Source organism: Aotus nancymaae, unplaced genomic scaffold (genome assembly GCF_030222135.1).
Source record: "Aotus nancymaae isolate 86718 unplaced genomic scaffold, 86718_ANA_hifiasm-v0.15.2.pri h1tg000014l, whole genome shotgun sequence".
Classification (NCBI taxonomy): Eukaryota; Metazoa; Chordata; class Mammalia; order Primates; family Aotidae; genus Aotus; species Aotus nancymaae.
The window spans coordinates 120,423,338-120,436,171 of NW_026988425.1; the positions used below are offsets into that span (position 1 = coordinate 120,423,338).

Sequence of the window (12,834 nt, forward strand, 5' to 3'; positions counted from 1 at the left end):
AAAAAAAATAGTAATAACCCCTCTGATGCATCATATATATGCTATTCAGGGAAACTCCAATCCCAGAATTGTCCTGCGGCATGTTTTACATCAGACATTTTAAATGTTTACCAAAAAAGAACAGGATTTTAACTTTATGTAGGCTTCTGCTTACAGTTGCAATCTATCAGAAGCCTGTCTATATGATTAGAGTCCAGATAAACCTTAGAAAAACAAGCCATTTGGCCAGGCACACTGGCTCACGCCTGTAATTCCAACACTGGGAGGCCAAAGCAGACAGATCATCTGAGGTCAGGAGTTCCAGACCAGCCTGACCAACACCGAGAAATCCCGTCTCTACTACAAATACAAATTAGCTGGGTGTGGTAGCACGTGCCTATAATTCCAGTTACTCGGCAGGCTGAGGCAAGAGAATGGCTTGAACCTGGGAGGTGGAGGTTGCAGTGAGCTGAGACTGCACAGTTGCAGTTCAGCCTGGGCAATAAGAGCAAAACTCCATCTCAAAAAAAAGAAAAAGAAAAGCAAGCCATTTATTCTCCTTAGGCTATTTTAGTGGCATTTTTGTGACAAGAATGGCACTCCTAATCCTTTACTACCCAACGTACCAGATCTATCAGTCATGATAAATTCAACTGATAGAGCTAATCTATCAGTTCATCTTTAAATCCAGTCTACTTTATTGTTTTATTTATTTATTTATTTATTGTTGTTTCTTTTCTCCCTGACCCCAAATCCAGTCTACTTTATATGTTTATATGTTCTGAACATATAAACACAAAACACTACAGATTTGCTAATATACTATTTATTAATATAGCATTAATATATAATTTTCCCACCCCCTAACCCTATAAAGAACTTTGAAAGGAGAAATTTTCATCTATTTCACACTCAAGAAAGCCTTACTAACTATGGAAACAGGTTTGGACCACAAAACAATACTTTATTTTTAAATTTAAAAAAGGCACACATCACCACACCCAGCTAATTTTTTGTATTTTTAGTTCAGATGGGGGTTTCACCATGTTGGCTAGGCTGGTCTCAAACTCCTGACCTTGTGATCCGCCCGCCTCAGCCTCCCAAAGTGCTGAGATTACAGGCGTGAGCCACCACGCCTGGCCAAAACAATACTTTCTTAGGTGACATACCGAGTCAACATGAAGCTTAGCAAAAATGAATCATTCAGGATATTAATGAGAAATTCTCACAAAGGATATGCATTTAGGAAACTATTTTGCTTCCTTAAATAGTGTGAAGGCTTGGGGGAAAAAAGCTTTTTTTTCCTGCATTTCTTTTAGAATGTTTGTTATTAAAATTTTTTTTAATTTTTTTTTTTTTTTTTGAGATGGAGTCTTGCTCTGTCACCCAGGCTGGAGTACAGTGGCGATCTCGGGGCTCACTGCAACCTTGGCCTCCCAAAATGCTGGGATTACAGGCATGAGCCACTGCACCTGACCCCCTGAGACAGAATCTCCCTCTCTTGCCCAAGCTGGAGCGCAATGGTGTGATCTTGGCTCACTGCAACCTCTGCCTCCCAGGTTCAAGCAATTCTCCTGCCTCAGCCTCCCAAGTAACTGGGATTATAGGTGCGTCCCACCACACCCAGCTAATGTTTGTATTTTTAGGAGAGATGGGGTTTCACCATGTTGGCCAGGCTGGTCTTGAACTCCTGACCTCAGGTGATCCCTCTGCTTTGGCTTCCCAAAGTGCTGGGATTACAGGCGTGAGCCACCGTGCCCAGCTGGGCATTGACAATTTTTGCCATTATCTTCTCCTTAGATATATTTGATAATATTGGGCCAGGTGCGGTGGCTCACACCTGTAACAGACCCAGTTCGTTCTATTTGAAAATAACAAGAACTTGATCAGATTATTAACCTCCTCGTTTTTACCTTATAAAGTGTTAAGTTTCATGTTCCCATTGTCTTATAGATGTAGTATGCTTTAGATAAAGGAAATATTGACATAGTATAGTCAAAAGACACAACTTCACAAAACATAAAAGATGAACATGAAACTATACACTACTTTAAAAATATTTTCTCCCAAATTATCTGAGCATTTTTAACTAGTTTGAGAATACGAACACTGCCAAAAAAAATTGGTTCCAGGCGGCCAAGTTTCTTCTTCTGGAGTCTATCTTGGCAGCGGCGATTTTCTCCCACACTCATTCCCAAGTGAGGCGGATGTGTGGAGTACCTGGGCTTGGCACTGCCCAGGAGGTCATCTTCCTAGTTGGGGAGGCAGTAGCAGAAGAAGGTACAGCAGATCAGGATCATCATGGCTGCCCACCCAAAGTCTTAGGCCCAGTTATAAATGGAAGTGACAGGTTGGCATGAAGGTTGAAGGTCTGGGTAAATTACCAGGGAGATGATCTAGAACACAGCAGCCAATGCAAGTAGAACTCCAATCACTCTTAGGAAGACAACCATCTGGGGTCTACAGAGGGCGGAGAAGGAGAGGATGAAACAGATCCCCAGGATGACGAAGCCACAGAAGAGCATGGCAGCTTCTGCTCTAACCCATGCATCCTCCAGGAGGCTCTAGCGGCCGCCCTGGTGGAAGCATCTCCACCACAGCGAGGACAGCTGGATGTGGTCGCTCACTTGACTGCCGCCAGGCGAAGCTGCCAGAGTGAAGATATCAAAGGTGATGGCGCTGAGGAGGAACTGGGGCAGGACCTAGCGGCAGTACTCACTCGCAGGCCAGGCTACGGCAGATTCTGTCGACTGGCAGAGCTGGGCAGAGGAGCGCGTGGGCCCAGGTGGCGGTGGAGAGTCGCTAATTCTTGTATTTTCAGTAGAGACAGGACTTCACCATGTTGGCCAGGCTGGTCTCCAACTCCTGACCTCAGGTGATCCACCTGCCTCGGCCTCCCAAAGTGCTGGGTTCACAGGCGTGAGCCACCACGCCTGGCCCAATATTATTCTTTTGCACTTGTTTTAAAGTTGTATATATGCGGCCAGGCGTGGTGGCTCATGCTTGTAATCCCAGCACTTTGGGAGGCTGAGGCATGCGGATCACAAGGTTAAGATATTAAGACCATCCTGGCCAATATGGTCAAACCCCCTCCTCTACTAAAAATACAAAAAAAATTAGCCAGATTTGGTGGTGTGTTCCCGTAGTCCCAGCTACTCCAGGAGAATCGCTTGAACCCAGGAGGTGGAGGTTGCAGTGAGCCAAGATGGAGCCACTGCACTCCAACCTGGCAATAGCAAAACTCTTGTCTCAAAACAAATGTTGTATACATGCTTAGAAAAATGCTGGGAGGTTAACTCTTCAGTGGTGGGATTAGGGATGACTTTTGATTTCCTTTTGATTGTCTTTTTAATAAGCATATATTACTTTGTGTGACAGGTGAAGTAAAGGTGAAAGAGGGACAGCCATGGTATTCAAGAAAGAGCACTGGAGGTGTTTGAGACAGTCTCACTGTTACTCAGGGTGGAGTGCAGTGGTGCTATCTCGGCTCACTGCAACCTCCGCCTCCCGGGTTCTAACCATTCTCATGCCTCAGCCTTCTCAGTAGCTGGGATTACAGTTGCCTGCCACCACACTCAGATTATTTTTGTATTTTTAGTAGAGATGGGGTTTTGTCATCTTGGCCAGGCTGGTCTCAAGCTCCTGACCTGAGGTGATCCACCTGCCTCGGTGAGCCACCATGCCTGGCTGCTACTCTCCTTTGAGACATATATTTTGAGAGGACCCAAGTCTGAGTGGTCTCTAGTATGTTGGTGTCTTAGAGCTCCAGACCTCTGTAAGATTGTTGCCTGAGTCACCTTGACTGGCTGAAGGTGTTTAAGTGACAGACAAAAATACCTTCTTTTCCACAAAGACTTGGGTTGGACTCTCACCTCGGCCACTTAACTTCTGAGTATTAGCATAGCTGGAAAAGGGTGAATATTAATACATATATCAAAAAGTTACAATGACGCCGGTGTGGTGGCTCACGCCTGTAATTTCAGCATTTTGGGAGGCCGAGGTGGGCGGATCACCTGAGCACAGGAATTCGAGACCAGCCTGGCCAACATAGTGAAACCCTGTCTCTACTAAAAAGAAAAAATTAGCTGGGTGTCGCGGTGTGTACCTGTAGTCCCAGCTACTCAGGAGACTGAGGCAGGAGAATTGCTTCAACTCGGGAGGCAGAGGTTGCAGTGAGCCAACTGTGCCATTGTACTCCAGCCTGGATGACAGAGCGAGACTCCATCTCAAAAAGAAATAAAGTTGTAAGAACAGCTTTTAGGTTTCTATAGCCCATTGGGAAAAGGGTATGGCATGGTTAGGTGATTTGCAAGAGTTAGAAATGCAAATTTAAATAATCAAACCAACCACAAACATTTTGTAAGCTTTTACTATGAACTACATGATAGTGACAGAGAACACTGTTGTATTACTACATCTGGATTGGAGAATTTTGCTTGGCATGTGATAGGGCTTTGTCATTCATACTGAGAACAGATGCTCAAGTTATCAATAATTAAAAGCAACAGTAATCAGTACTTTAATGGCTGTAAATGGACACTTGAAATAGTAAGATTCCACAGAGTGGCAATCTTACTCAGTCTTACAATGACTGAGTTAGAATGTAGGTGTTTTCATTAATGTCCTACATATATTTAAATTTTAAGTAGCCATTAACTGTGAAAGCAGGATATGGTTTTCCAAGGTTCACAGGTTAACCATCCCACCAGAGAACACCAAGAAAGACTGCTACATTTTACTTTGTTTTGCTTGTAAGGAAAACCAATTGACTAAGTTGTCCCAGAATTTCTGGTTACAATAGATGTATTTCTAAAACAATCAGTTAAATTAACAAAAATTATGGCAGACGGTGCCCTATTCCTGGAATTCCAGAAGCCCTGGATTACTGATGAGACCCAAGTTAAGTCCAAGCACTGCCACTTATTACCAGCCATCTTAGAGTCTATTTCCTTATTTGTAAAAAGGACTCTTACTAATCTGTGATTGCCTACCTCATGGCACCACTGTAGAAATTCGGTTAAGTAACGGCAAAATGAGACATAATTTAAGACTGACTGATTTTATTTAGAGATGGGGGTCTCACTCTGCCACCCAGGCTGGAGTGCAGTGGTGCAATCATAGCTCACTGCAGCCTCAACCTCCCAGGCTCAAGCAATCTTCCCACCTCAGCCTCCCAAGTAACTGGGACTGTAGGCACATTCCGCCATGGCCAGCTCTTAATAAAAACTTTAAAATGTGGCTGGATATTATGATGAGGGCCCTAAAGCCTTTGCCTGCTTTGTATTTTCTGCCAACCCCTGATTTCCCAATCTCTGCCAGAACCCCAGCAACTAAGAGAAAGGTGTCCAGGTTTCGGCTATCGGAATCTATCACTGAGTAGGATGCTCTGGACCAAGCCCTTTGCTGGGAAATTCCTCTGGTTCCATCTTTCTCCCAGTTTACAGACCAGGGATCCTTCCTTTCTGCCTTTGTCCTTCCCTCATTCTCCAAGGTTCACAGGTAAACTCTCCCACCCCAGAAAGCACCAAGAAAGCGGACTGCTACATTTTACTTTATTTTGCTCATAAGGAAAACCATGTGACTAAGTTGTCCCAAAACTGTTAATGTTCACTGACCAAGAAGGAAATGAGGTCAGAAGGTAAAACTTTTTACTTCCTCTCAAACATATATTGCAAGTATCACAGAAAATGTTAATAATACATGCATATGGGCTGGTTTTCAACATACAGAGAGCCCAAGCAAGAAGACTGAGTACTGAAGATCTACAGCAGTCTAACCGGAAGAACTACTACAGGAAGCTTCCCTCTATCCACGCAGCTCTTTCCTCCCACGGTCCAGGCTCATCACTTCTTCCTATTCCCAGCTGGCTTATCCAGACATAGAAATCCAGTCTGCTCCACATATATTAATACTTGCCTCGCTATGCTTCAAGAGGCATCTCCACAAGCCAAGCCTCACCTCAAACTCTGTACAGGAAGTTCCCGTTGCTGTCGAAAAACTCTCGCCCCCTCTGCACTACTTTGCTGCTGAAGTTACCTGGCTCCTCTGCCTTCAACTCCGTCAGCTTCTGATCACTTGGCAACACACCATAGCCAGCTCTTCTGGTGCTCTCAGAATCACTGGAGTACTTCTGCAGCCCTCTCTGATGACCTAGGGGTGCAGTAACAGGCACAAAGCTCTCCTCCAGGTCTTGGATTCCTTTATTCCTGCCCTTCCATCTCCTTGGTGTATCTGTCCTATGAATGTTTGACTCTATCACTTTCAAAGCTGTGCTGTGATCTGGGTCTTTGGATGAGGCTTCATGCCCTGGTGTAAGCAAAGAGCCTGATGCAGAGTGGCCTGCAGGGAGCGGCTTCGAGGTATTTCCAGAGTCCTGGAGCTGCTGGAGCGAGTGGGTAAGACCAGCTCTCTTAAGGACTTTTTGATCCTGCTTCAGCTTCTGCTTCAATGTCGGTACAAACTGGCTTTTTAAAACTCTTCGGATCACATCAGTGCTGACATCAAAGCCTTCAGCCAACCTGGGAACTGACCAGGACTCTGCAAATTCCTTATGTAAATACCTATGGGAAGAAGGAGCAGGTTTGCAAGTTGTGAAGAAGTCTCCTAACAGAACATCTAACTCACAATATCTATGATAAAGAAGAGGGCTTGAGGTCCAGCATGGTGGCTCATGCCTGTAATCCTAGCACTTTGAGAGGCCGAGATAGGCAGATCGCTTGAGGTCAGAAGTTCGAGACCAGCCTGGCCAACAAGGTGAAAGCCCATCTCTACTAAAAATACAAAAATTAGCTGGGTGTGGTGGCTCACAGCTGTAATCCAGCTATTTGGAGGTTGAGGCAAAATAATCACTTGAACCTGGGAGGTGGAGGCTGCAGTGAGCTGAGATTGTGCCACCACATTCCAGCCTAGGCAACAGAGTAAGACTCTGCCTCAAAAAAAAAACAAAAAAAGAGGTCTTGAAAAGCCATAAATGTTGCTAAAATTCTTTCTAATAAACAACAAGCACCAAAAAAAAAAAAAAAAAAAAAAGGAAAGCCACAAATGTAGTCCCTCCCTATCTTGTGCTAGCTAAATGGCTGTGTTCTGTTCCTGTGTGTCAAGAGCAACACCTGACCACTGTTAGTCACTTCATTTTCCATCAACTTAGCTCCTCTCACTGACATCTAATACCCACATCAGATGCTGGGGATGCAGGAGGACTGACCTGTCCTTTACACAGTTCAGGAGTGGGGACAGACACGATGAATGATATTATGGTAAAGGTTATAGCACAGGGTGCAAAGACAGCACTCCGGAGGGAGACCCAGATATGGGGAATAAGAACACTTACAGCCAGGCCCAGGAACTGTTTCATGATGTCCAAGTTAGAAGGTGTAATAAGCTGGCAGAAGGGAGGAGAGAAGGAGAGATCCAAAGGTATTGATGATAGAACGGCTTGTGAAACGCAAAGCAGCACATCACCTTTGTTGGGAATAGCTTAACTGACAGCAAGGGTAAGAGGCAGATCACACTTAGGGGTCTGGAGTTTATCCCAAGGCAACAGCAAGCCAAGGAAAAATTTTAAGCAGTGGAATGCCATGGATGAATTTTCATTTTGAAGTTCAACCTTCAGCCTGGCACAGTGCCTCACTCCCAGCACTTGGAGAGGCTGGGGCAGGAGAACCGCTTGAGCCCAGGACTTAAGAGACCAGCCTGGGAAACATAGTGAAATCCCATCTCTATTTAAAAAAGAAAAAAGACGAGCTGGGCGCGGTGGCTCATGCCTGTAATCCCAGCACTTTGGGAGGCCGAGGCAGGTATATCACGAGGTCAAGAGATCGAGACCATCCTGGTCAACATGGTGAAACCCTGTCTCTATTAAAAATACAAAAAATTAGCTTGGCATGGTGGTGCGTGCCTGTAATCCCAGCTACTCAGGAGGCTGAGGCAAGAGAATTGCCTGAAACCAGGAGGCGGAGGTTGCGGTGAGCCGAGATTGCGCCATTGCACTCCAGCATGGGTAACAGAAGCGAAACTCTGACTCAAAAAAAAAGAAAAAAGAAAAAAAGGAATTCAACCTAGTGGTAGGTTTTCACTGATAAAAGTATAGGCAGAAAGATTAGTCAAGAGGCTGTTACACTCATCCAGGTAATCTCAAGTGAGACAGTGGCAATGGAACATAGGAGGAAAGTAAGTTGAGAAATATTTTAGGAAAGTCAAATAGCACACCTTGGTACTAAGGGACAAATACTGGGGGAGGAAGCATCAAGGCCAAGATTCAGGATTTTAGCTTGGGTAATTAGTAGGTTATGGAAAAAAAAAAAAAAAGCAGGAACAGAATGAAGTTTTCAGGGAACAACGATGAATTCTATTTTGTACATGTTGAGTTTGAGGAAACTGTGATTTCCAAAACAGAGATATCTGGTACACAGTTGAATATATGCCTTTAGAGTTCAGAAAGAAAAATGAACTGCAGATGACAGATTTGGAAGTCATAAGCCAACAGCAGGGGTAAATGAGTGGCTAGCATCAGGCAGGGAAATATGCAGGGTGAGCTAAAATGACAAGGACACAACTCTAAGAAATAACAGTAGTTAAGATACAGGAGGTAGAAGAGGAGCCCAGCAAGGAAACTGAGAAAAGCAGCCCTAGAAACAGAAAAAATAAAAATAAAAAAAACAGAAGGGAATGGTACCCTGGAGTCAAGGGAGAAGAGAATGTTAAAAAAGCAGTTCACCAAGGCATACATATACCTATGTAACAAACCTGCATGTTCTGCACATGTACCCCAGATCTTAAAGTAAAATTAAAAAATAAAAATAAAAAAGAAAGGCCGGGCATGGTGGCTCACTCCTGTAATCCCAGCACTTTGGGAGGCCAAGGCGGGCAGATCACTTGAGGTCAGGAGTTCAAGACCAGCCTGGCCAACATGTGAAACCTCACCTCTACTAAAAAAAAAAAAAAAAAAAAAAAAAAAAAAATTAGCCGGGTGTGGTGGCATGCACTTGTAATCCCATCTACTTGGGAGGCTGAGGCATGAGAATCACTTAAACCCAGGAGGCAGAGGTTGCAGTGAGCCGAGATCATGCCACTGCACTCCAGCCTGGGCGACAGAGCGAGACTGAGGGTCGAATAAAATAAAATAAAGAAAATAGGCCAGGTGTGGTGGCTCACACCTGTAATCCAAGCACTTTGGGAGGCTGAGGCAGGTGGATCATGAAGTCAGGAGTTCGAGACCAGCCTGACCAACACAGTGAAACTCCATTTCTACTAGGAAAAAAAATACAAAAATTAGCCGGGTGTAGTGGCACACACCTGTAATCCCAACTACTCAGGAGGCTGAGGCAGGAGAATTGCTTGAACCCAGGAGGTGGAGGTGGCAGTGAGCAGAGATCACGCCACTGTACTCCAGCCCGAGTAACAGTGTGAGGCGAGACGAGACGAGAGGGAGAGGAGAGGAAAAGAGGGGAGGGAAAGAAAGGAAAGAAAGCAGTTTCAGGCTGGCACAGTAGCTCATGCCTGTAATCCCAACACTTTGGGAGGCTGAGCCAGGCAGATCGCTTGAGCTCTGTAGTTGGAGATCAGGTTGGGCAACATGGCGTTTAAATTTTTTTTTTCATTTAAAAGGCAGTTTTTACAAGGGCAAATGCTGCTGAATTATTAAGGAGGCTAAAGACTACAAAGTGTCATTTGAACCTAGCACTGAGGAAGTCACTGAGGATTTAAGGAGAGCAGTTTTACTGCAGTGATACAAACAAAGGGTAGGCAGCCTGAAAACCAGCTGGGAACAAAACAATGAGAGGAGCTTTAGGTTGAGGACAGAGGTCCCTGAGTAAGCAGGGAGAAATATGACCTAAAGCATACAGAGGTTTGGTCCCAGACAAGTGAAGGGCTACCATTTCCCTGAGATGAGAGTAGAGTATAAGTTTGAGAGTAGCAAGCAAAGAGGAAGACTAGGAAGCTGAAAGTTCTTACTTAAGGGACTGTTTTTTTCTCTTAGAAAGACATTTATTGACCACAAAAAAGGGAGATAAGTAGCAAGGTGAAAGGAGTGAAAAAGCTGTTGTTGAAGACAGGAGATAGAGGCTGGGCGCCGGTGGCTCATGCCTGTAATCCCAGCACTTTGAGAGGCTGAGGCAGGTGGATCATGTGAGGTCAGGAGTTTTAAGACCAGCCTGGTCAACATGGTGAAACCCCATCTCTACTAAACACACAAAAATTAGCCAGGTGTGGTAGTGCACGCCTGAAATCCCAGCTACTCAAGAGGCTGAGACCCAAGAATCTCTTGAACCTGGGAGGCAGAGGCTGAGGTCCAAGAATCTCTTCAATCCGGGATGTAGAGGCTGCAGTGAACTGAGATTTCAGCACTGCACTCTGGCCTGCAAGACAGTGAGACTACCTCAAACAAAAGCAAATAAAAAGGAAACAAAGAGATAGACCTGACTGAGGACTCAGAAGGTGCTACAGGCTCACAAAATCTTGAACAGCTCTACAGAAGCCCCTTTTAAATTTCAATTCCAGAGTCATTCTGATGGAAATGAAAAATAGTACATAGCCAGGCGTGGTGGCTCACGCCTGTAATCCAAGCACTTTGGAGGCCAAGGTGGGTAGATCACCTGAGGTCGGGAGTTCAAGACCAGACAGATCAACATGGTGAAACCCCGTCTTAAAAAAAAAAAACAAAAAAACAAAACAAAACAAAACAGTACACAAACTACGTAGGGCTACTTAGCAATATTTATCAAAATGCAAATACATTTGTCTTTTGACCTGGCAACCTTACTTCTAGGAATGTATTTAACAAATATTCCTGACAAGTTCGTAGAATGATACATATACAAAATTATTCACTGAAGCACTATTAGTGAGCAACAGAAATGGAAACAGCCCAACTAAATGCCCATAACAAAAGACATGTTAAATAATGCATTCTGGCCAGGCATGCTGGTTCCCACCTCTAATCCCAGCACTTTGGGAGGCCGAGATGGGAAGATCACTTGAGGCCAGAAGTTTGAGACCAGCCTGGTCATCATAGTGAAACCCCCATCTCTGTTAAATAGAAAGGAGGAAAACAATGTTTAAATAAAAATTAAATTAAAAACCACTATCTTATACTGCCTCAAAAAACTATAACAACGCCATCTATAAAAAAGAATTGAAGGCCAGGCACAGTGGCTCACCCAGGGCACGGAGCCTGGCTTTTTTTGTAGAGAAAAACTATTAAAAATAGTACGGCTGTGCACAATGGCTCATGCCTGTAATCCCAACACTTTAGGAGGCCGAGGTGGGATGACTGATTGAGCCCGGGAATTGGAGACAAGCCTGGGCAACATGATGAGACCGTCTCTACAAAAAATAAAATTAACCAGGCATGGTGGCATGCACCTGCAGTCCCCGCTATTTGGGAGGTTGAAGTGGGAGGATAACTTGAGCCCAGGAGGTAGAGGCTGCAGTGACCTGTAGGGGTGAAAAAATACCCACAGGAGAGTGGGTGGGACAAATAATTCTCAATGTGTATACCATGTTATACTGTTAAGACGGTAAGCCATTATGTAATGCTTTACCTACTCAGGACAAAAAAAAACTTAAAATCCCTTTTAAGCTTCCCTAAATTATGGATCCTCTATTCAGAAAAATGCACCTAACTATGGAAGCACCAGCATCCCTGGACCTTAGGTTGGGAAAGTTATGATCTACCATTCAGGGCTTAAATGCTGTGATGTCTGCAATTTACTATTTTTTAAAATGTCAGCAAAAATGAACCAACCATGGCATAACGTTAAGAACTATTAAATCTTTCCAGTGCCTAACTAAAAAAAAAAAAAAACTACTAAATCCAGGCTGGACACAACCCAGCACTCTGGGAGGCCCAGGCGGGCGGATCACTTCAGGTTAAGAGTTTGAGACCATGGCGAAACCCCGTCTCTTTAAAAAGCAAAAAACACTATTAAATCTAGATGATGACAGGTTTATGGAAGTTCGTTATACTACTCTACTTTTCTGATAATAAATTTCAATGACAAAAAGTAAACAAAAATATAAAAGCAATATCAAAAAAGCCAAACCCGTGTTCTGGGCTCCGGTATCCTTCACTTCTCAACACAGCAGGTGCACGTGAGTCTTACCGGATCTGCTCAATGGCCTCCCACGTCAGGGTTCTGGGCGGAGCACCAGGCGCCTCCATTTGCCTTCGAATTTTCTGGAATCGGATTGCTTTTTTCTGTCGCTTCAGGGTGCTGGGGGAAAGAACCAAGGGCGGAAGCCGTGCGTGGAAGCAGAATGGATGTTTGAAGAGCCTCAGGCTAAATCAGGAGAGCCCAGCCCTCTTCTCTTGGATTGTAGGGGCAACCGGGCCATGTTGCCTGCTTAGAGCTGCTCTGTACACCCAAAAGCTAACACCTAGAACACAGTAACTGCCCGTGAGATGCCGAACTTTCTATACTGGTGATGAAATATGTCACCAGGGAAGGGACCAGGGTTCCCAGGGGAGCTGAACATCTGACGCTGCGTCCCTGACAACGGGTAAGAAGGAACAAGGGACGTTGCGCAAGCAGCCGCAGGACGCCCAGCGCCAAGGGGGCGCAGCCTACGGCGCCGGGGCGCGAGGCCCTGCTTCAAGCTGAGGGCCCGGGGAGAAGCCGGTACCTCTCCACCTCCTGCAGCTCCCGTTCCTCCGGCTCCCAGTCGGTATCGGGGTCCGGCTCTCGGCCGATAGGGCCTGGGCCCGCCACTCCCCGGGTCGCAAACCCACAGCGAGCAACGCCAGCGCGAACGCGGCCGCCCAGCAAGAGCCTCAGGGTACCCGCCATGTCGACGCTAACCAGTCTTCAGTCGTCCGCTACGAGACAGCAGCGGAAGTAGCGGGGCAGAACCGGA

General features: G+C 45.2%; 1 protein-coding gene and 1 pseudogene across 1 annotated transcript; both read right to left on the reverse strand.

The window, feature by feature from the left end:
• Positions 1 to 1,312: 1,312 nt before the first annotated feature.
• Positions 1,313 to 4,335, reverse strand: LOC105711957 (p53 apoptosis effector related to PMP-22-like; annotated as a pseudogene).
• Positions 4,331 to 12,818, reverse strand: NGRN (neugrin, neurite outgrowth associated). The gene is made up of 2 exons (XM_064376285.1): positions 12,084 to 12,818; positions 4,331 to 6,539 (listed from the first exon to the last, which is right to left on the reverse strand). Exons 1-2 carry the CDS (start codon positions 12,140 to 12,142, stop codon positions 5,939 to 5,941), a joined length of 660 nt encoding a protein of 219 aa, XP_064232355.1. The 5' UTR covers positions 12,143 to 12,818; the 3' UTR covers positions 4,331 to 5,938.
• Between the last annotated feature and the right edge of the window lie 16 nt (positions 12,819 to 12,834).

Excerpts from the sequence above, each read along its gene's own strand:
- NGRN (XM_064376285.1), bottom strand. The coding sequence starts at position 12,142 with ATGGAGGCGCCTGGTGCTCCGCCCAGAACCCTGACGTGGGAGGCCATT. Across the intron at positions 6,540-12,083 it reads GAGGCCATTGAGCAGATCCG|GTATTTACATAAGGAATTTG; the intron begins GTAAGACTCACG and ends TTCTTCCCATAG.